The sequence below is a fragment of the Octopus bimaculoides genome, chromosome 20 (genome assembly GCF_046866305.1).
Source record: "Octopus bimaculoides isolate indiv1 chromosome 20, ASM4686630v1, whole genome shotgun sequence".
Classification (NCBI taxonomy): domain Eukaryota; kingdom Metazoa; phylum Mollusca; class Cephalopoda; order Octopoda; family Octopodidae; genus Octopus; species Octopus bimaculoides.
In genome coordinates, this window is record NC_142947.1 from 46764781 (window position 1) to 46787414 (window position 22634).

At 39.0% G+C, this 22634-nt stretch overlaps 1 protein-coding gene across 19 annotated transcripts in view; it reads left to right on the plus strand.

Annotated features, from left to right (window-relative positions):
* LOC106881227 (ubiquitin carboxyl-terminal hydrolase 25) overlaps positions 1-20881 on the plus strand; it is a 39735-nt gene extending 18854 nt beyond the window's left edge. For 4 of the 19 annotated variants that reach the window (XM_014931530.3, XM_014931532.3, XM_014931535.3 and 1 more), the window contains 17 exons: positions 305-405; positions 1080-1153; positions 1674-1798; positions 2864-2991; positions 4963-5058; positions 5291-5455; positions 6145-6323; positions 7038-7108; positions 8173-8401; positions 9504-9701; positions 10307-10533; positions 11973-12163; positions 12581-12665; positions 13697-13776; positions 14914-15043; positions 16594-16780; positions 17830-20881. In XM_014931530.3, coding sequence (XP_014787016.2) covers positions 305-405; positions 1080-1153; positions 1674-1798; positions 2864-2991; positions 4963-5058; positions 5291-5455; positions 6145-6323; positions 7038-7108; positions 8173-8401; positions 9504-9701; positions 10307-10533; positions 11973-12163; positions 12581-12665; positions 13697-13776; positions 14914-15043; positions 16594-16780; positions 17830-18089 — 2526 coding nt within the window. In that variant the 3' untranslated portion in view covers positions 18090-20881. Of the gene's footprint in view, positions 1-304; positions 406-1079; positions 1154-1673; positions 1799-2863; positions 2992-4962; positions 5059-5290; positions 5456-6144; positions 6324-7037; positions 7109-8172; positions 8402-9503; positions 9702-10306; positions 10534-11972; positions 12164-12580; positions 12666-13696; positions 13777-14913; positions 15044-16340; positions 16781-17829 lie in introns of those variants that run through there. The other 15 variants (XM_014931533.3, XM_089338540.1, XM_089338544.1 and 12 more) reach the window with 5 other exon arrangements.
* The last annotated feature ends 1753 nt before the right edge of the window (positions 20882-22634 follow it).

Genomic DNA, 22634 nt, shown 5'->3' on the forward strand with positions numbered 1-22634 from the left:
TTTTCCAAGTAAGGTATTTTAATTACACTGGTCTTCACACATTGAAGCTGCCAAGCTACAAAATGTGTTCTTTACAGGATTAAACAAGACATCACCTTTTACTCAGATGTCATGCTAAGACATGCAGAAATATGCACACACACACACACTTTGGTATGTTACTGACAAGATTGTCTCCAAAAAGTTGAACATTTTAATTTTTGTAATTTAATTTTAATTTGGCTTCCCTCATTCTCTTAGCATAGGTAAGGAAATACAAGTAAAGCAGTTTCACTGTTGTTTCATCTTCTTTGCTATTTTTTAGGACGTTAGCGAGTTCCAAGGCAAGCTTCTTGAATGGCTTGAAGATGCTTTCAGAAACTCACCGTCCACGCTAACAGAATCTTCTGGAAGTTTTTGTAGCAAGTAAGTTTTTTTTTTCTTTTTCTTCTTTCTCTTTAATTTTGTTTTTTTTTTTAACATGAAATGTTTGTTGTAGGTCTTAAGAGAAATGGAATGGGTCAATTAAAAAAATAGAAAAGAAATCAATCCAGGGCTGCTGATCATTTGGAACTGGAAAAGCATTGGACCAGATGCTTTGCAGTATTTGTTCCAGCTGTTAGTGTTCTGAGTTCAAATCCTGCTGTGACTGACTTGGATGATAGATTTAATCTATTACCCTGTCGAACAGCCCTACCTGGCACTTTGGGTACCTTTATTAGAAGCATTTGAGCTAGATCTGCAGTTTGTCAATATCTTCCTTCCTCCCGCCAGTTTTGGAGGCTGTGGATTGTCTTTTGGGGCAGTTTTTTTGTTGTTAAAGACATTGGGGATCCCACCTGGAACCCAGCCTAAACCAAGTGACTCTATTTTCTTACTGGTGTATAGTGATTTGTTAATGCTATGAATTAGACTTGCTTTGTTTACAAAAATCCCCTTTAAAAATTATTTGCCAATGTTTGAAAGTAATTTATCTGATAAGTATGTCAGTGTTTGTGAATTTGAAACCCTGATACTTGACTATTCTGAGTCTTTTAACTGTACTTGCTACAACTGTATCTGAATCTATTACTAAACTATTGGTTTTTGTTCCCTTGCAGAGATCCAAAAGAACAAACAAACCCTATGATTGAATTATTTTATGGGGGTTACACTGAAATTGGCAATAACAAGGGTATGTTTGCTGGTTTCTTTACACTTGTTGTTATTGTTCATCTTTTTGATTAACCAGTTTGATGTTGTTCCTCAAGTTCAGTTCTGGGAAGGAGGAGGATATGAAGTGGTCAAACATAAGCATTTTAAAGGAAAGGCTTTATGTCATCTATCCTTTTGACCCGTGTGTGTGTGTGTGTGTGTGTGTGTGTGTGTGTGTGTGTTTGATTCTAAGACTGTGCAGTGCAGTCTTTGAGTAGAGCCCTCATTTCCAGCTGTCATATCCCCAAGTGAAGAATGGGAGCATTGAGGTGGTGTCTGTCTGCCTACAACTTTATAAGCACTCAAAACAGTCAGTGAAAGTGTGCTACAAGCTTCCTAGTTATACTCTCTTGCAGTTGACAATTAAGCTTATATGTATGAAGCTGTCGAGCAATGAACTAGAGCTTAACATAACGAGGTTTAGCTAATGAATTGTGCCGTTCTCTCTCCAAAGCTGGGCGTTTAATTAAGCTTCTCTCTATTTCTGTATTAAATTTCAGAGGATGATAATGTATTTTTACAGTTTAATTTAAATGTAAATGGTGTACGTGATGTCCATGAAAGTCTGGAGCAAGAGACCACTGGAGGAAGTCAGCCATGTTCTGAGGAATCACCTACAAAAGAAGTAAGTGAAATTGTTCTGTGTGACGAGAAGGATATCTGGTTGTGGTGGTATTGGCAATGGTGGCAGCATTCTTGTTGTTATTTTCTATGCTGGCATTGGTGAGATGAGACTTGTTAACAGCAATGTTTTCTATGATTGGGTCCCTTTCCTGACACCAACCCTCGTTTTGCTTATTAAGTACCTTACTCCTGCATGTCTTCACCCACTGAACTCCCAAGCTGCTGGTCTGTGAGTGACAGTGTCACTGCTGCTCTGTGAGTGACAGTGTCACTGCTGCTCAAGTGGGGTCAATGTGAAGACGAGGATCTACGCATCTGTAGCTGTACATACATCCTTTATGACATCTGCTTTGCTATGCTTGCATGAATCAGATGAGATTACATCAGAATAGTGTTCTATGGCCTGATACCAGCCTTGACTTGTTCCCAAGCAATGTAATAATTTCTCAGTCTGTTGATTAACAAACAGCCAAGGCATTGTTACATGAAGTACTTTGTTTGCAAAAAATCGCGGTTATGTCAAGAAGCCTGACACATGCCTTTGAGGTGGACTGTGAATGTATGACATCACCTGTATGTCTGTGTGGACAGTGAGGCTTCTGTTTAGTCAGTGAACGCACATGAAGATGAGAAATATGGACTCGCTCCAGGAAACACAACTCTCTCTCTCTCACACCGATCAGTTTTTGCCTAAGGTATTGGTCAACCTGTGTCTGTAGTAAAGGATACCAGTCTACAGTGTCCACACAATTGGACTGAACCCCTGTCTATATGTATGGCAGGATTCTGTACAGTTTCCATCTATTAAATTTCATGCACAAGACATTGATCACCTGGAGACTAGGAAAAGACACTGACTCAAGGTGCCCAGGGAATTACATCTGAAACTGTTTGGTTGCGATGTGAGCATCTCAATACCATGTTGAGAAATTTCTGTCAATATATTTAAATCAAGCAAAGGACAGATATCTTTCCCCTTAACCCTAGCCTATTTCTTTTTTTGCTTTGTTTTTCATATATTGTAAAAAAAAAAAAAAAAAAACCCTTGTTTTTTGTCTTTTTACAGATTTGGTTCAACAAACTGCCTCCTATCATGACGTTTATGCTAACACGCTATGATTATAACAAACAATTACAACGGTCAGAGAAGCTACACAGCAAGCTAGAGTTTCCACAAGTTCTGTTTATGGATAGGTAAGCTGTGCTTTACTGTGAGATAAGTTGCAACCTTGTTACAGCAGTTCATGTTACCCCTATTAGATAAGCTTTCTGCCATAATCATTCACCAGCTAGACAAGGTCTGTGTCGCATCCACCCCACTAGGCAAGATCTGTCACATTAAACCCGCGAGGCGGGATCTGTGTCGCACCCGCCCCGCGAGGCAGGATCTGTGTCACGCCTGCCCCACGAGGCGGGGTCTCTGTCGCGCCCGCCACAGTGGGCCTGATATATGCTATACTTATTAAACATAATTTGTGTTACCAGAATCTTATAAGATCTCTTCTCGAGCTGCTTGGGTTTCATAGCTGACTGGTTTACATTATGAATATAGGCCAAACAAAGCTGAATTGTTCCATTGACACATTTTGCAATTATGCAAATTTATGAAACCTATTTTATTTGTGCTGACCTGGAAAAATCGTTTTGTTATCTCGATTTCTTACACCATTATAATTGTTTGGGTGGTGAAGTTGTTTACCTTTCTGATTTGTTCAATATTAAGTTTATAGCTAACAGCACATATTCTGCTGCCTCTGACTGTTCCACTTGTACTAGATCAGCAAAGTAGGTGGCTTTAGCATCAACCATTGTGTTCTCTTGGTAAGATGTTCTGCTTCACTAAACCTTTGTTCTAAGTTTAAATGTTTCTGGAGTTGCCTTTGCTATTCATCCACTCATGCTGCCTGCATGGATTCCTGTCACCCTCTGCCGCCACCCTGTTCTATTATTTATATCTAGATCGGAAGCTTTGAGTCCTGATGAATCTTGCATCCGCCGATGGCACAACCCTGAATACCACTTCTGTGGATGTGCTTTAGTTACTCTTGATGAAGCTTGCTGGTCCTGACCCCTGATCTTCTTGGATTCCTCTGTTCAGCTTCAATGTAAAGAAGCATCACTGGCTCCATTGAGCTCTTCTTCTGTCTCTTCACATTCCATCATGCTGCAGTCCCATGACTTCACCATATCCATGGTAGGGTGTCTGAATCGGTACTATTCCTTGTCACAGGGTATGACTGTCACTCCATGAGGTATTTCCAAAATATCTGCATATCCTTTTGCAAGGTTAATAAAATAAATACTGGAGTCAGATTTTGTAATTTTGTGACAAATATTATTAAAGTGGTGAACCAATAGAATCGTTAGTATGTTGAACAAAATGCTTAGCAGCATTTCTTCTGGTTCATATCCTGAGTTCAAATCCTACCATGGTCAGCTATGATTTTTATGCTTTTTGGGGTTGTCAAGTACAAGGAACAATGATGTTAACACTCTCTTCCCAACCCTTTATTTTTCACATCCTTGTGTGTAATCCAAACGTTTATCATTATTTCGTCCCTTAGCTAATACCTAAGAATACAAACTTTTAGTACATTTTTTGGCGATCTCTTTAACAATTTCTTTCACTTGCTTCCTGGGAATGATCTGATTCTCATCATTTAACGTCTATTTTCCGTGCTGGCATGGGTTAGACGGTTTGACTGGAGCTGTTAAAATGGAGAGCTGTACCTGGCTCTAGTCTGTTTTGGCCTAGGTTTTAGGGCTGGATGCCCTTCCTTATGCCAACCACCCCAGAGTGTATACTGTGTGTCTTTTACATGTCCCCGGCACTGGCCATGACCATGGCTTCACTTAGCTTGATGTGTGTTCTCCTGCACAGCAAATCGCTAGAAGTCTTGGTCATGTGAGACTCAACAATTGAAGATCATTTTTCACCACCACATCCTGTCTTCCTGGGTCTACCTCTTCCACAGGTTCCCTCCACAATTTGCAGCTGCCCTCATCCACACACATTCTGTTTTGCATAGTGTGTGTGTGTGTGTGTGTGTGTGTGTGTGTGTGTGTGTGTGTGTGTGTGTGTGTGTGTGTGTGTGTGTGTGTGTGTGTGTGTGTGTGTGTGAATGAGATATTAAAGCATGTCTGTATTTATTGCTGTCATTCTAGATATATGCATATCAACAAGACCGAGACGAAAAAGAGACGTGAAGATTCGAAAAAACTCCGTGAACAACTGCAAACCTTGCAAGCAAAATTAGACACGTGAGTTCATCTCTCTCCTCTCTCTCTCTTCAAAAGAAATGAATCGACCCTAGGGTCGATTCATTTGACTAAAAATTCTTGAAGGCGGTGCCCCAGCCTGGTCACAGTCACCTGTCAAAGACACTGCTCTGCTGCTACCCTGAGTAATCAACCGGTCATTGTGAGTCTTTGATTGAACATTTGTGACTCTTTGTGTTCTTGATACTCAAACTTTCTGATGTTATTTTTTCAGCTTTATTAATTATGGGTCTGGAAGGAAGAGGGTCCCTCTGCAAGATGTCTTGCAGTATGCTTTAGAATTTGCTGAGAGTAAGAGAGGCTGTGATGATACTCCTGTTAAAGACAACAGTGGCTTCAACGATGTTGAAATGGTGTCTCCGAAACCATCAACGTCTGGGTAAGTGGTTTGTCATTCTTCAGTAGAAGATTCAATTGATTGGGTTTCATTCAAACAGAATAGATTTTGTGTGTGCAGGGAATATAGCTCTATGAACGTCAAGCGGCAACTCCGCAATTCACTTTCTAACAGTTTTTCTTAATCAATTTTCTAATTTTTATTTTTTCTGTTTTTCACTTATTTTGTTTGTTTTCAAATGAACGTAATTCCTTCCATGTGTTAATTGAGGTAATAGCAGAGAGATGATTAGTTGCCGACAGTCATTGCAGAGTGAAAATTTAGCCTGTATTGGTTTGTTTTCATCTCTTAGGTAGGGCTTTGGAATAAATAACAGATTATGGTTTAGTAACAAATAGCAGATAGATAAAAAGGTGTAGATTAGTGGTCTAGAATAAATAGCTGGGAGATAAGAGTTGTTTGTAGATTAAGTAGGAGATATATAAGAATTGTTTGGTTTAGAATAGTGGCTGGATTAAAGGATCATGTGGTCTAGAAGATAAGATAGATTAAAGTGTTGTTTGATTTAAAATAAATAGGAAATAGATTGGGGCTTTTCAAATAAGTTCTGTTTGATTTAACAGATTTGGCATTGACCTTAGCCAGAAAATCCTCATCATTAAATATAAATATATAGTTGTAATGTTTTGTTTCTTTTTTTTTTTGTTTTTTCTCTTTCCCTGTTGTTCCAGCAGTGTTGGTTCTGAGACCCTAGATCAAGCATCTCCTCATATTAATTCACCTCCAGTCAGTCCTATGTTGACCATCAAAGTACCTAACCCAGCCCCTAAAAATATATCTGACAGTGAGCTTCAAGTTCTGCAGGATTGTCTATGTCGGTGGCGAACTGAAGTAGAGAATGAAGTAAGAGGTGCGTATATGCAAAACTGCTCAGTTTTAATTAGTTCTTTAATTATTTTCACTTAGCACCATAATAATGGCATACTCAGGTTTTTTTTTCTCATCTACTTCCCAAACTAGGAAATACTTTTTTATGATAGAGTGATGTAATATCCTCTGTGTGTGTGTGTGTGTGTGTATTAAAGAATAAAAGTGGTTAAGGCTGCAGACTTGTGATCATAGGGTCACAGTTTCAACTCCCAGACCAGGCGTTGTGTTTATTGAGCAAAAGCCCCTAGAGCTCCACAAGGCTCTGGCAGCGGGTGGTGGCCAACCCTGCTGTACTCTTTCACCAAAACTTACTCTCCCTCTTTCTTCCTGTTTCTGTTGTACCTGTATTTGTCACACTGAATCTCCCTGAGAACTACATTAAGGGTACATGTGTCTGTGGAATGCTCAGCCACTTGCATGTTAATTTCATGAGCAGGCTGTTCTGGTCACAGTTACTGTTTATCTAGTGAGAAAAGTTACAAGTTCAAATCTTACTGCAGGCATTGTGTTGTGACAATTGTGGGGCAAAAAACATTACTTACTACTCTGTTTGTCTCAGTTTGCCTGACTGACGGAATGTTCCATCCTAGTGTCCCAGCATTTTTGAGAACCTTATGAAGGCAAGGTATTGGGTGGTAGTGGTAGGGGTTTATAACAGTACCAATGTGCTAATATGTTGTTGTTTGTTTTCTAGAACTGCAAGAAAATATAAGTATTTTGGAGAGCAAAATCAACGAAATGTACAGTGATGCTGGCATGCAGAAGGTATGGCATACTTTGTATTGGGATAAATAAATGTAACAGTAGTAGTAGTAGTAGTAGTAGTAATGGGATTAAATTATGTGGTAATATAGTGTCATAGTATAACTATCTTATCATTTAATGTCCGCTTTCTTTGCTGTCATGGGTTGGACAGTTTGACCGAAAACTTGTGGGTGGATGGGTGGGAGTGGGGCTACACCCGGTTCTGATCTGATTAGGCAAGGTTTCTATGGCTGGATGCCCTTCCTAATGCCGGCCACTTTGAGAGTGTAGTGGGTATTTTTTATGTGCCACCGGCACGAGTGCCATAAACTACATTTTTTAACAGCCTTTGTTAATTACCATGTAATTAATTCTACAATGAGAACATGTGTAGAATTCCTTTAGGTAATAATTAAATTATGTAGTAATTGGAATGATAGCAACATGTGCAGAACTAATTATTGTGGTAAGTACAACTTAGATCTTATCCGTTTTAGTAAGTTCATTTGTAACATATGATGGATTAAATTTACGTGTTAATTACTTTTATAACAACATAATGTGGTAATTATAATTAAAGCAGGATGTAAATTTATGTAATTACATTTATAGCATCATATGTTAAATGAAAGTGCTAATTACTGTCGTAACAACATATGTAGAACTAATTAAGGTATTAATTACAATCATAACACATGCAGACTTAATCAATTTATTAACATGGTAATTAGCTTACCCTTTTAACATTTAACCTGGCCTTATCCAGTCCAAATATTCTACATGTTCAAACCAGTGAGATCTGGCCTCTCTCACCTACTCTACAAAGTCATTCTGAAAATGATCACATCATTACTTTCAAAGATACAAGAAAGTGCAAAATTAATTCAAAACAATTTGAATAAATAAGCATTACATTTAACAAAGTAATCTGGGTGCTTAAAAGGTTAATGAATATTTTTCATATAGACTAAGAAATTAGACCTAGACTAAAAAATGTGGGATTGAATCAGGAACTGACTTTTTTTCACATGCTTACACACACATACACACAAAACTCACTTGATGTTTTTTATGTTCTGTTAAAGTATCCCTACCATTTGCATGCTGTCCTTGTCCATGAGGGCCAAACAGCATCTGGTCACTACTGGGCTTACATCTTTGACTTGAAGAAACAGCGCTGGCTGAAGTTTAATGACATAACCGTGAGTGAAGCAACTTGGGAGGAGTTGGAGAAAGAGAGTGTTGGTGGCTACCACAATGCCACGGCTTACTGTCTCATTTACATTGACCAAAACCGAGCTGATATGCAAACAGGTAAATTTTTGTGGATCTTCATTTCTAATTCTTCATTCTCTTCTCACTCTTTTCTTGCATTCAGTAATGGTCAGTTTGTATGTTTGAATAGCAGTGTTTGGAAGGACATCCAGTCACAGACAACATGCCAGAGTTGACACTGGAGCTTGTCGCAGCCCTACAACTTGCTGGATACTGTCAGGCCATTCAACCTATGCCAGCATGGCAAACAGACAGTGAATGGTGGTGAATAATGGCAAAGTTGTTTGTGTGTTTGATAGAATGTCTTGAGGTATTTGATACGGTTCTGGGCATTCTGAATTCAAATCGCACCAGGGAGGTCAACTTTGCTTTTCATCCTTTCAAGGTTGACAAAATGCCAATATAGGGCTGTGGATTGGCAGAAACTGTTCTAGCATTGGTAGGGGATACCTTCTGGCCCTTTGCAATAACTGCAAGGACACCAATGCCAGAATGCACGAGCCTTGCCTTTGTTATTACTTGATAGGTGAGGGAAAGGGGTAACTGGGGGTCTTTCACTGAAAAAAACTTTGAAAACTTTGCCTGGGCCTTGTAGGGGCCTTTTTCAAGAGTGTAGCCATCATCTTGTAAGGCATATAATGACCAAAATGGAGAGGAGTACACACACACTTCTAAAGTAATTCATTTTACCACTATCTGTTCTTTACTATGAAGTAGAAAAGGCATCCATTCTTGGCAATGAAACCAAATGACTCGTGGAAGCATCAGTCTGTAGGAGCAACAGCTCCCAATAAGAAATGACTTGAACTGTGACAAACCCTCTAACCCCTGCTGGCCTGGAAAGCAGATGTAAAATGCTTCTGCTGACTTATATGTTCACTATTCTTATCAACTTAAACTCTGAGTAGCCACTGTACTCCATTTACTGACATGGTAATTATTTCCATAAGTCTTTGGCATCATTGAGTGAAAGTAGCTGATATAAATCTCTCCAACTTCAGTTTTAGCTCTACCCTGGTTCTGTTTCTGAGTCGTAACTCCAAGGTCGTCCCAAAGAATTTTCTCTCGTTATCTAACTTCCTGGTTACACTAAACTGCTCCATATTTGTTCTGTCATCTCTGCACCTTTGTCTCTTCTCAGTTAACGAGGACATGGCATCACCAATCTCACAGTTACCACCCTATCTCCAGCAGCTTGTTACTGAGGACAACCGAAAGTTTATGAAAGAAATTGAAGACTGGGACCGAGAGCAAATGAAGAAGATTGCCGCCTCGGCAGCAGCGGCAGCCTCTGCTGTCGGGGATCAAGATATCAATCCAGTTTCAAAAAGTAAAAATAGTGAGCATTATAGCCTTGTGTTGAATCGGATTGTAGCCTTGTGTTGACTTGTGTTGAATTATGTTTAAATTGAATTTGAAATGTCTTCTCTTTCTAGCACATTTAAAATGTAGAGGGGGGAAAAGTAGATGGGTCGACTACCATGTGGACATTGTAAGCATGGGGGTGAAATCGGCAGACTGTGGGGTGGATAAATAGACGGACTTATTGAGACAAGCAGATGATTATGTGGACAGGTGTTTGGTTGATTTGTACATGGGTTGTTGCGTGTGTGGGTGGGGGAGCAGGCTGTTGCAAGTGCAGGTGAGTAGAGTGGCAGGATGCATGTGTGGGCAGGGACAGAGGCCGTTGTGTGGATGTAGAGGCACTTATGTATGTAGTCAATTGGACAAACTTTTTGGATGACAGACACTGGTATGTAAACAGGTAGTGTTAAGTATTGTTTTCTCTTTGAAAAGAAGGTTTACAGTGGATCTAGTTTGTAATGTTAATGATACTTCATGGTGGTACACTAACACAGCTAACACCTGAGGTCCATCTACTTTTGTTAGGATTGAGACAATTTTTTTTTACATGTTCTGATGTAAATCTATTTTGTCTGTCAGGTCAGAATGTAAGTACCCAAACACAACAGCAACAACAGCAACCACAACAACAGCCACCACCGCCACAACCACCAGTACAAAGCCAGATGCAGTCTTTTGCCAAAAGAACGTCTCCGTTATCTGAAGTTCATGCTCAGTTGTCATTTCAACACACAATCAAAGCTCTTACTGCTGCTATGGAGGGAGAGGTGTTTGTAAAGAAAGGTGCTAATGCTGCCCTGAATGAGGTAATCCTCTCCTGTCACTCATTCCTCATCTACTTACAACTATTGTGTTTGTTAACCCCTTTCACAGACCCCCACCCCCGCCGTCTAGCAAGCAGTGTTACTACTGTTGTATGTCTCGCTATTAAAACTGTAAACCCAGTGGTCAGTTTATTAATCCTCTTATAGTTATAGCTTCCATATGTCTCTATCTGGCAATGTTACAGCCTTATCTGTCTTGTATAAAGAAGAGCGGTTTAGTTTGCTTGAAGCATTGTAGTGCAGTAGTAGAATAATGAACGAAATGAGAAATAAAGAAAGCTTCTAACAATACAGAAAGTGTAAATAGAAAGTTGTTGACAGCCATCGACCACCTTTGTCGACGACTTCTACAGGAACATACACCACCAACGCCATAGTGTGTGGACTGAATTCCCTCTTTATAAGGCTGTTGGTATATATAAGTCCTTGTTAGGTAATGGCTTTTAATTTGGATGGTTAAAGTTGTGATGTCACCTTGGTGTAGTCATTAGCATAACTATGGGATTTACCACAGATACAAGGATTGATTTTTGCAGCAAATGTTACAACTTTTTTCCCCCATCTTTCTTTTTGATGCATCCTGTAGAATGGTAGTAATATGGGGGAGGGGGCTGAATTTGGGAGAATATGCAAAACCTTGTGGGGTGGGGAGGAAGCAATCACATGGCTGGATATGTAACGTCTACATTTATGAGCAATGGAGCTGAGAGAAAACAGGCAGTTTGGAGGTATCAGCTACTGTGTGTGTGCCAGAGCAAAGACTGCATAAGTATAGTGATGTGATGAGTTTGAAGAATGGTAGGTGGATGAAGAAGTGTCAAATGATGCGGATGGTTCGAAGTAGCCAGAAGAAGAACAGAGAAAAGGTGGATAGATGCTTGGCTTCATAAAGGAGATGATGAAGGACTGTGATAAGGTGGAAAATAATGTTGGAAATGGACCAATTCAAATCATGCCAGCTCTAAAAAGCTGCCAATGATCATATATTTATTTAGATCTGTCTTTACTGCAAATCCTATTGTCAGTGTAGGAACCCTATCACAAGTATTCCTGTTAATCCAGTAATAACCCTTATTATATATATATAATTACTCTTCCTCTAAACTTAGTCAATATGTCTGTTGGCTATAATGAAACGGTTACTTTTAAGTAATACATAATAGCACTTTCCAGAGTTTTCTTCCCCATATCTGAGGACTTGGACGATGTTAAGTTTGTCACAGGACATCTTGTTTGTCTTTGGTAACTTTTGTTAAAATACCTGTCAACCTAGCTGACACCAGCTACATTTAATGACTTTAAATAATGTTGCTAGTAACTTGAAGAACAGCACATGTTCCCCAATGCCAACATCTTTGATGCTGTTTTCAACCTTTCCATTGTTCACCTCGATATAAATTGTATTTGTTTCTTTTATGTAGGCTATTGACAAAGAACTTGAAAGATTAAAATCTCTTGCGAAGACTGTCCATGATGATGTTTTACCCCGTCAGGACCCACGCCTTGACCATATTCTGGTCTACCTCTTCGATAACAATGCAAATTATAATGTGATAAAACGAGTGTTATTGGAACAGTTTTCTAATCTTTCAATCTTGGATCGAGATCCTCGGTGAGTCTTGTTTTTTGGTAGATTTATCTATGTGGTGTGATTTTGATGTACTTGACTCAATAGGTCTCCTCAAGCATGGCATGTCACCCTATAATCCAAGGTACTTTTGTAGACAAAATGCTTTTCGGGTGTTCCAGCATTTTATGTTGTGTGTTCAGATCTTTATCTTCCTGGGGTCAATAAAATAATCAGTTGAATACTGTAGATTGATTTAATCACTTAATGTTAGTTATTTCCCCTGTTTATTCAAGGAAGAGGCTCAGGCTGAGAGTCCCTTAGTGGCAGATGGATGAGAGTGTTGACCCCAATGATCCTATTGTTCTTTCAAGAAATAAACACACACACGCCAAGTATAAGCTGTGAAATGATCAAAACAATGCCATACATTGTTGCTAATTGTTTCTGTTTGTTTGTCAGAGCCAAGAAAATCCGACAAGAAGCATTCAAATGTGAAGAAGAAATTCAACAACAAATGGGCAAACATGGGAGCAGAGAATATATGGTAAATTGATTGATTGATTATTAAGGATGGAAGAAACTAGAGTGACTGTGTTATTGTGTGCTAGTTCTTATATTGAATACACATCCAGCCAGTTCGGTTATGGAGGATGTTGATGATATATAGAAGAGAAACTCTATTGGGACATAAATACTTATTTTTAGGGATTAGCAAATTTATTGAATTAAATAAATTCCCAGTATATGACTGCTATCTATTTTCTCACTGAATGAGAAAACAGCTCTCTGTCCATGTCTAAAAATAAAAAAGCAAAAAAAAAACCAGATTATCTTGTGCAGTTGTTTATTATCCATATTTTCTTATGATACCCCATCCAACACCCCCCCTTTTTTTTTTAGATATTTGCATGGAGTAGTACCCCACCCATGTTAAATTTTTAGGAAAATTACCAAAGAGTAGGAGATGACTTACATAACAGAATTGTATGAACCTCGACACATTATTATTATTAGTTTCTGTTCAAATTGGGCCTTATTCGTACATTAATCCCAACAAATTTGTTTTTGTATATAAAATGTCTTTTAGTAAGTTAGAATATTTTATTCCTAAGAAATATCACATGACTACCAAACGTCCAGTGATCACCTTAGACTTCGACACGTCTAGAAGCTGGTGTTACTGCTCAGATTAAGGATCAGTAATTTAGATTAATGACTAGCTGCCTTCAGTTACTTGAGCATGGATTACACCAACTTTCTGTTAAGCATTGATTATCTCCCTTTTTACCATTTTCACACAACGTGGAATGACTGGTAATATTTTAAGGAATCTTATGATACCAATCAAAGGCACAATTAGTATTGGTATCTTTTCTCTTTTTGCTTCAACTCCACACTTAACACAGTGTATTGAGTACATTGTATTGTGACACTTGCACTAGAGGGGAGAGTGTTATTGACTGATAACTAATAGCTAAGTAGGGTTGTAGATATTCTCTTTCTTCTAAACCATTGTTAGACATTCTTAAAGAAGCTATTCTCTGTGCTTGTCATGGTTTCTGTTCTGTTTTACAGGTATGGCATCAACGCTATCATCAATTCCGCTGTGTTGTACATAACTTCATTAAAGGTGTCAAATTGTATCACGAAAATACGTAAGCCACTCTCTCCTCATTTACTTCTGTTTGTTCAACATCCATTGTTCCATTCCATCATACAATGAATGAATGATGTTATTGAGACCCTTTTTAATTTTTAAGGCTGGATGCACTTCCTGTCCTTAATCCTTATTTGTTTTCTTTCCACTTGATTTTCAAGCACTAAGCAAAACAGGATGGTTTGCTAATGTCAACATAAGTTGTTTTTTTTTTTTTCTTTGCTCAAATGATTTCATATGAAGATGCAAGTCTGGTGCCACATAAAAAAAAAAAGCATCTATGCACTCTGTAAAGTGGTTGACATTAAAAAGCACATCCAACTATAGAGACCATGCCAAGAGAGCCTAGTATGGTTTCCAGCCTTACCAGCTCTTGTCAAGCCATCCATCCTTTGCCATCATGGATGATGATGAGGAGGCTGTGTTAAATCCATCATTTGTGTGTATTTGTAATCTGCAGCGGGTGTTGTTTCAAACAGTCAGGTACCCAACCTAAATATACATAACTATTTGACTTTCCACTTTCTGGCAGCAGAGCAAAATGGGGTAGATTCAGTTACACAATTTTTGCCAAATATATTATTATTAATGCAGTGAGCTGGCTGAATTGTGAGCACACTGGTCAAAATCCTTTTGTTCTGAGTTCAAATTCTGCTGAGGTCAATTTTGCCTTTTGTCTTTTTGGGGTTCAATAACAAACTACCAGTTGAATACTGAAGTCAAAGTAATAGACTATCCCTCACCCCCCAGAATTTCAGGCCTTGTGCTAATATTTGAAACCACTGTTATTATTAGGGTGGTTATTATTATGCTGGTGGGGGTTAGTGTAATTGGCTATCCCTGCTTCCAAAATTTGGGGCTATGTCCCCATATAAGGAAGTTGTATTAGCAGAATCCTTAGCATATCAAAAGAGATCCTGCTAACCATTCCTTCTGGCTCCTTAGGTTTGTAGTTCAAATCCTGCCACGACTAACTTTTCATCCTTTGAAGCTTGATAAAGTACCAGACAAGTACTGGAATCTGTATATTTCACTTCTCCTTACTCTTAAAATCGCTGATTTGATATCGAAATTTAAAAGAATTGTCATCATTATTTCTGTCGTCATCATTATTATTATTGTTGTTGTCTTTCAGTTTTCAGTCAGCGTTAAACTTCCTACGAAATGCTTACCTTCTAAATAAACATTTGCATAAGTTGTCACCTGATGGAGTGAAAGGCTTGAATGATGACCTATTGAAGTGTTACAGGAGAAAATGCTTATTGGTAAGTATCTCTGTGTTGTTGTTGTTGTTGTTGGGTTTTACAGATCTGTATTTTTGTCTTTTGTAACACTTTGAGGGCGAAAGAGAGAGAGAGCTGCACCAGCTCTCAGCTTGTATTCAATTTAAGTAGACTGGAGTAAAATGAAGTACTTTGATCAAAGGCACAATGTGCAGTCTAGGAATGGGGGCCAACACCCTGACCACTAGGCTGCTTCACTTGTTACAAAGGGCTGTGATTTAACAAAAGTAATCGCTTATATATTGAGTTATTTCCCCTTACATTAACATTACTTCCAACAGACTCACAGTTGAGCATCCTTGGCATTTTTAATAAAATACTTCTCCCTCCAGGTTTAATTTATTGAGATGCTGTATGAGTTTCTATCTTCATTACACTACATTATTGTTTCAGCAGCTTAATCTAATACATGAATTTATTTTTCTGCTATCATGGGGTGGACAAGGACTTACTGGTTCTTCTTCACAAACTTTCATGTGATGGTGCAGAATGTAAACATTCACACGACCTGGTTGCATGCAAATATGTGTGTGTGTTAGTCAATCACACACACACACACACACACACACACACACACACACACACACACACACACACACACACACACACACACACACACACACACACACACACACACACACACACACACGAAGGCATGTGACCTAGTGTTAGGATTGTTGCATTCAATCACAAGGTCATGGTTTCGATTCTCAGATCAGCTGTAAGTTGTGTTCTTGAGTAAAACACTTCATTTCACCTGTGCCCCTGTCCACTCAGCTGTAAGTGGGTGACTCTGCAGCAGACTTGTCTTCTGGTCAGGGGTGAGTGTCGGCCTGCTCACCTAGCCAGCAGGGTGGGGCATCATTTGAAGGCTAAAACAATGCCAGGCACTTTGTGGCCAGAGGTGTATAACAACATCTGATAATTTGATCGTTCACACGATGTCTATGAACAGGTGTCCATTCAGTCTGTCCGCCAATTCCACTAGGAAGGCATTGGCTAATTCATGGCTATAGAAGACACTTGGCCACCTTCTCATACCCTGAGATGGAACTCAAAACCTGTTACAAAGTGAATTTGCATCCACACACCCATTTCTGCCTCTTATGTAATTAGATGATCTTTAATAATTTAGAACATCACAATTCTGACCTACATCTTATTGAATATTAATTTTAACCCTTTAGCATTTAAACCACCCATATCTGGTTCAAATATTGTTTTATGTGAAAACTACTGAGATCCAGCCTCTCATGCTAACCCTACAATTTCGTTCTAGAAACAAGCAGTTGCATAAATGAAGTCTTTGAGTGCCACATGAAAAGCTGCCAGTACACCCTGTAAAGTAGTTGGTGTTAAGAAGGGCATCCAACTGTGGAAGCCATACCAAAACAGACAAATTGGAGCCTGGTTCAGCTCTCCAGCCTTGCCAGCATGGAAAATAGACATGTAACGATGGTGATACATTTGACTTGAGTAATCTGAATGCTAAAGGGTTAATTGAAATGAATTGTTTTTTGTTGTCTTTCTAGAATTTGAATGTGGAGACGGCCAAGAAATTTGAAGAAGAGAAAGACGTTACAGAAACTCTAAAACTGATGCACCATGACATCTTGTCCAGTATTTCAGAGTTTTCTGACAATGAGGATACTGATGATGCTAAAGCGATAGATTCCATTAGAAACCAGTGGTGTACAGTGGTGGGCAAGGATTTTGATAGTAAGCTCTCATTTCTTTCTCTAATCACTGTGTGAACAAAGCCAACAGTTTGTCTTGTGTAAATTTCTATCCCACATTGTATTAAGAGGAGGGTTACAGTTTCTTTTGACCCAAATTCTTTTTCTTTTTCTGTTGTGTTTTTTACACTGATGGGTTTGGGCAGAGTGAATGGTAGCAGTGGGAATCCTCCTGTGCACTAGGGACATGGTGGGTGGGGAGTAGGGGGAGTGACAGATATATCTGTGCAGTAGTTTTAGGCCTTGTTTTCTACACATTTTCAAAGGCACGAAATCTGCAACTGCAACATGGACAATGACATCACTGCTTGGAACCTTTTCATTGCAAAATAAAAAAAAAAATCATTGTTATTCCAGTAATAATGTTAGATATCTAGCAAAAATAGAATTAGTCTTTTCTGCAAGTCCTGTTGCCTCAATAAACTTGAGACATATCTCAACGAAAAATCGTTTCATACATGACATTCCTCAATGAAAGGCACAGGCATGATTGTGTGGTCAGAAGCTTGCTTCCCAATCACATGGTCTCACTGCATGACACCTTGGGCAAGTGTCTTCTACAAGCCTCAGGCTGACCATAGACTTGTGAGTGGGTTCGGTAGACGGAAACTCAAAGAAGCCTGTTTTATGTGTGTCTTTGTGTCTGTCTGTGTCCACACGTATCAGGCTTTAAAAACAAAAATATGTGCTGGGGTTGATTTATTCGACTAAATATTCTCGAATGTGGTGCCCCAGCATGGCCAGTCTTATGCTTGAAACAATAAAAAAAAGTATAAAAAGAAAGATACATTGGTGTCTACAACTGTTTTGCATGGTTAAGGGTAATAAAATTCTGAGTGGAAATCTTGTTTTTGCCATTAAAGGTTGAAAAGAGGCATTTGTGTGTTTTTTTTTTCTTTTTAAGAGCAAATACACATACTCACACAAGAATGCTCACTCATGCACACGTACACATGCACATTCACTCACACACATACACACCACTCACTTTTGTGTATATATGTATATATATTTACCTTTTGTTCATTTCAGGCTACAAAAGTGAAAAACTGCAGGATTTCTTCTCCAAACTGTTTGAACCCTCAACGGCCCAAAGATCTGTCTCTGAGCTTGGTTCCACTCCACCATCGGAACTGCAGAATCTGGCCAACAACTACCAGCATGTCATCAGCCTCTGTGAAAAACATGGATTTCTTCGTAATTTATCGGATAATGACGGAAGCAGGAGCAAAATCTTTGATGACGAATACAATGTTGATGACAACGATGACCACCACAACGCATTGGTATAGGTGGGGGTGGTATTGGCGGTAGTGATGATGACGACGATGATGTTGGACTTGCTGTGGATGAGGACGATGTGCAGGATGAGGGAATTGAAACCATATCTTCAGAAACCTGAGCCTTGAGAGAGAGAGAGAGAGAGAGAGAGCCAGAAAGAGAAAGAGGGAGAATGGAAGCTAGAGAGGGGAGGAGGTGAGAGAGAGAGAGAGAGAGAAGAAAAAAAGACAAAACCCTAACACACACACACACACACACACACACACACTGAAGCTTATGCAGCCATATAATGAGTTCCCTAATTAAAGAATAGGGACCCATCATCTGTTTTAGTCATGCAGCTAGCACTTCCAGCTGGTTCACAGCTCACTTGTGCCTCCTCCCCCCACTCCACTTCTCTGAGTCTTTCTACCGCCCTTCCTCCTCCACCCCTCCTCTTTACTCTTCCTTTTTCTGTTATCGGTTCAGTTACCAGTTTTTTGTTGGTTTTTTTTTTTCATATATATACATATAAGAATGTGTTGATGATGATGATGGTTGCGGTGACAGTACGTTGTGCAGACACCAGGCCCGAGAGAGAGAGAGAGAGAGAGAGAGCAAGAGTGACAGACAGAGATTGATTATGTATTCTGGGGCAGGGAAAATGAGATTTTGTGATAGTCATGCCTTTCTTCAACACACTAGTGACAAACTCTTCCTGCCTTCCTTCCTTCCTTCCTTCCTGCCTTCCTTATAAAAAACCCAAAAAACACAAAAGGATGTGATGGAAATCCAAATATAATGTCAGGTTGTGTTGCTTGCAGAGTTATCAGTGACCACCACCTTAGAGAAGGTGCTGTATCAGCTGTCAGTGTTGAATAGTTAAGTAATTATTAAAAACACACGGAAGGAATTACATAGTAATTAATAGGTTTGTTAGTGGCAGCAATCAGATCCCCCTCCCCCAAACTCCCTATTTTTAAAAAAGCAAATTTTTAAACCTCTTTTTAACATATTTCATCTTCGTTCAGTTTTTTCTTCTTTTCTCCCTCATTCCTTTTTCTTTCATTCTTCTTTGGTCTTCCTTCTTCATTCTTTGGTCTTCCTCCATTCTTCTTTGTACTTTCTTCTGTGTTTTTCATTTTCCTTCATTCTTCTTCGTCCCTTTTCATTTTCATCCATTGCCTTCTGTCTTCAGGACAAGAGTTAAAAATAAGATTTCCCAGTTCTTTTTGCTATTTACTCTGCGTGTGTGTGCGTGTGCGTGTGTGCGTGTACAGAGTTTTAGTAAAGGTGGTGGCAAGCCTGACGAGCTGCAATAATGTTTGGTTTTGAGGAAGGACTGTGTGGTCCCTTTGTTCAGTTGTCAGCTATGCTAGTAGACGTAACCCTTTCGTCCATCTCACTACCACTTCTATTTGCTGTTGTCCATTCTTGCTTAAAGGGCCTTGTGCTGTCCCCTAACAATCGGTCATCATCATAATCATTATTATTACTATTAACTACTACACTTGGAAATGGATTGGAAGCATGCACAAATATTATGATAACCTCTATCTGTGCCTCTCTTTGTGTGTATGTGTGTGTGTATATATATACGCTTGTGCATTTGTGCATGCTTAAGTAAATCATGTGCACACTATGTGAAGGTGCATGGTTCACAGGGTTAGAGCATTAGGCTTGCAATCGTGGGGTTGTAAGTTTGATTCCGGAACTGGGCTGTGTGTTGTGTTTTTGTCTGTAGAAATGAGTTACGATGTCACTGGTGCCAAGCTGTATCGGTCTTTGCCTTTCCTTTGGGTAACATCGGTGGGGGAGGCTGGTATGTATGGGCGACTGCGGGTCTTCTATGAACAACCTTGCCGGGACTTGTGCCTCAGAGGGGAACTTTCTCGGTGCAATCCCAGGGTCAGTCATGACCGAAAAGGGGATCTTTACCTTTTAATGTGTGTGTCATACGTGTGCACATACTCGTGTGTGTGAATGTGAGGAAAAGTCAGTGAGGCTGAAGTTTGTGCCAATTACACCTGTAACCTAGCGTAACAATTCACCTGTAACAAGCTATCTTCTGTGAAGGTTTTTATATAAATCTATATAGGTAGATACCAAAGGCTGTGAGGACTTCACTGGACAACTGCTGTGGACATTTTCTGTTTTTTTATCAATATAATCCCTGCCTGTACCCCTACCCCAACATATATAGCCCCCACCCAGCCCCCACACACCACACACACACCTCTCTCTTCTTTTAATGGGTTCTTTTCCTTAAAAATGTAATTAGAAGTAGTCATTAACAGTGTCAAATGAGAGTGGGACGGCCAGGGGAGTGTTGGGTGGAGGGATTCATTTTTTGGTTTTTATACCTTTTCGTTTTTTTTTTTTTCAATGTTTGCTATTGCCATGGTTGGCAGCATCTGACAAATTTTCTCTTTCACACACACACACACACACTCACACACATGCACTTTCTCTTACACCCACATACATACATACACATACACACACACACATTGTTTCTTGACTTTTTAAATTCATTAAAAAGAGAATAATAATAATAATGAGTGGGGGGGAAAAGGATGAGATTATTATTATTATTATTATTATTAACATTATTATTATGGATGATTATGTGCATTTGCGTGTGCTTGTGTGTGTGTGTGTGAGAGCATGTACATATGTATTTGTGCGTGTGTGTATGTGTGTGAGCATGTACATATGTATTTATGCAACTAATATATATACCCGGAAGTGTATGTTGATTTGGCTATTGACCGGGACGGGTGGGGGGGATAATTTTTAAAAAATAAATTGTGCATTATCATTATTTGTTGTTGTTGTGATTCCTTTTTTATTATTATTAAGGAGGTGAACTGCCAAAGTCGTTAGCAAGCTGGGCAAAATGCTTAATGGTATTTCGTCTGTCTTTTACGTTTGGAGTTCAAATTTCGCCAAACTCAGTTTTGCCTTTCATTGTTTCCAGGTTGATAAAGTACCAGTTGCATACTGGGGTCGATTGTCCTCCTTCCCCTCAAATTTCAGGTTTTGTGCCTATAGTAAAAAAGGTTATTGTTGTTATTATGGCCTAGTGGTTAGTGTGTTGCACTTACGATTGTAAGATTGTGGTTTCAATTGTTAGACTGGGTGGTGTCTTGTTTTCTTGAGCAAATCACTTCATTCCAGCAACCACTGACACCTGATGTGTGGTACATCATGCACCTGTTCTGGCAATGTCAATTTGATGGAGGAAGTGAGCTATTGTACAACACATACATTTGATCACTATAAACAAATCATTTGTGTCGATCGTTTGGCAGAAGCTGAACACTTGTTTGTCCTCTTCAATGGGAGAGTTCATTTATTATTATTATTATTATTATTATTAAGGCGGTGAGCTGGCAGAACCATTAACACATACTGACACTGCAGAAAGATAAGGGTAGTTATACTGCATAATATGGCAGCATAGCATTTTAGGAAACCTTTAGATAATATGCATCTACTGATTAAAGGCCAGGGACGCTCATAAAATCCTTGATCTGTAGAACATATCCATTTGAAAGCCCCTGCCCCCATGTACAGATAACAGTTGTATAGTATGTAGTCTATAGTATACGGTGTACTGAGGGACGGTCCAGAAACAGGACAATAACATACATTGGGGAGACAACATGGTGAGTGGATAGGCGAACACTGATGGAAGCTCCAAGAGGAGAAAAGCTCGTCAGTACTCAATTAGAACATGGAAGTTCGATTAATAACATAGATATCAACAGATAGAACAGACACAACAGTTAAATTACAGGGGATATATACATAGACCGAGCCTCAAAAGCAAAAAAATGAATGGAATAATAGCTACTCCTCCACTGTGTAACCTGACGTCTAAAGACGGAAAAAGACAGATACAAACAATATATAAACCCCTATACACACACGAGATGCACATAAACATATTACAGATGAAATGGGAAAAAAAGTAGATAAGCGAATAAAAACCAAACAAAAGACACGGGTACAAACAGTGTAGTAAGTAAATCCAAAACACAGATATAGACGCATGCGCAGATAAGGGTACACATCGCAGAAAGACAGAATGGACTAGACAGAATGGACTAAACAGAACAGGAGACACATGGGATGAAAGTATCACTGAAGAGGTCACAGGTGTGTGACGAAAGATTTCAGACAAAGGGACGCTAAAATATGGATAAAAATAAAGCTGAAGTGAAGACAGTATACGGTGCATATGTGGTTAATTGGCAAAGAAGATGTGACCACCGTGTCCACAGATGAAAATGCTCAGATCAGAGCAGTGAGACCTAAAATTGAGAGTCGAATGAAGAGATACGGAATCCAGACTAACAATTACATGTCATATATATATATATATATATATATATACACACATACGTATATGTATACATCTATACGTATATATATATATATACATACATCAATACGTGTGTATATATATATATATATATATATACGTATATGTACATATTTTCATCTATACGTGTATATATATATATATATATTTATTTATTTATGGGATTCAGCCAAGTGGCTGTGGTCAT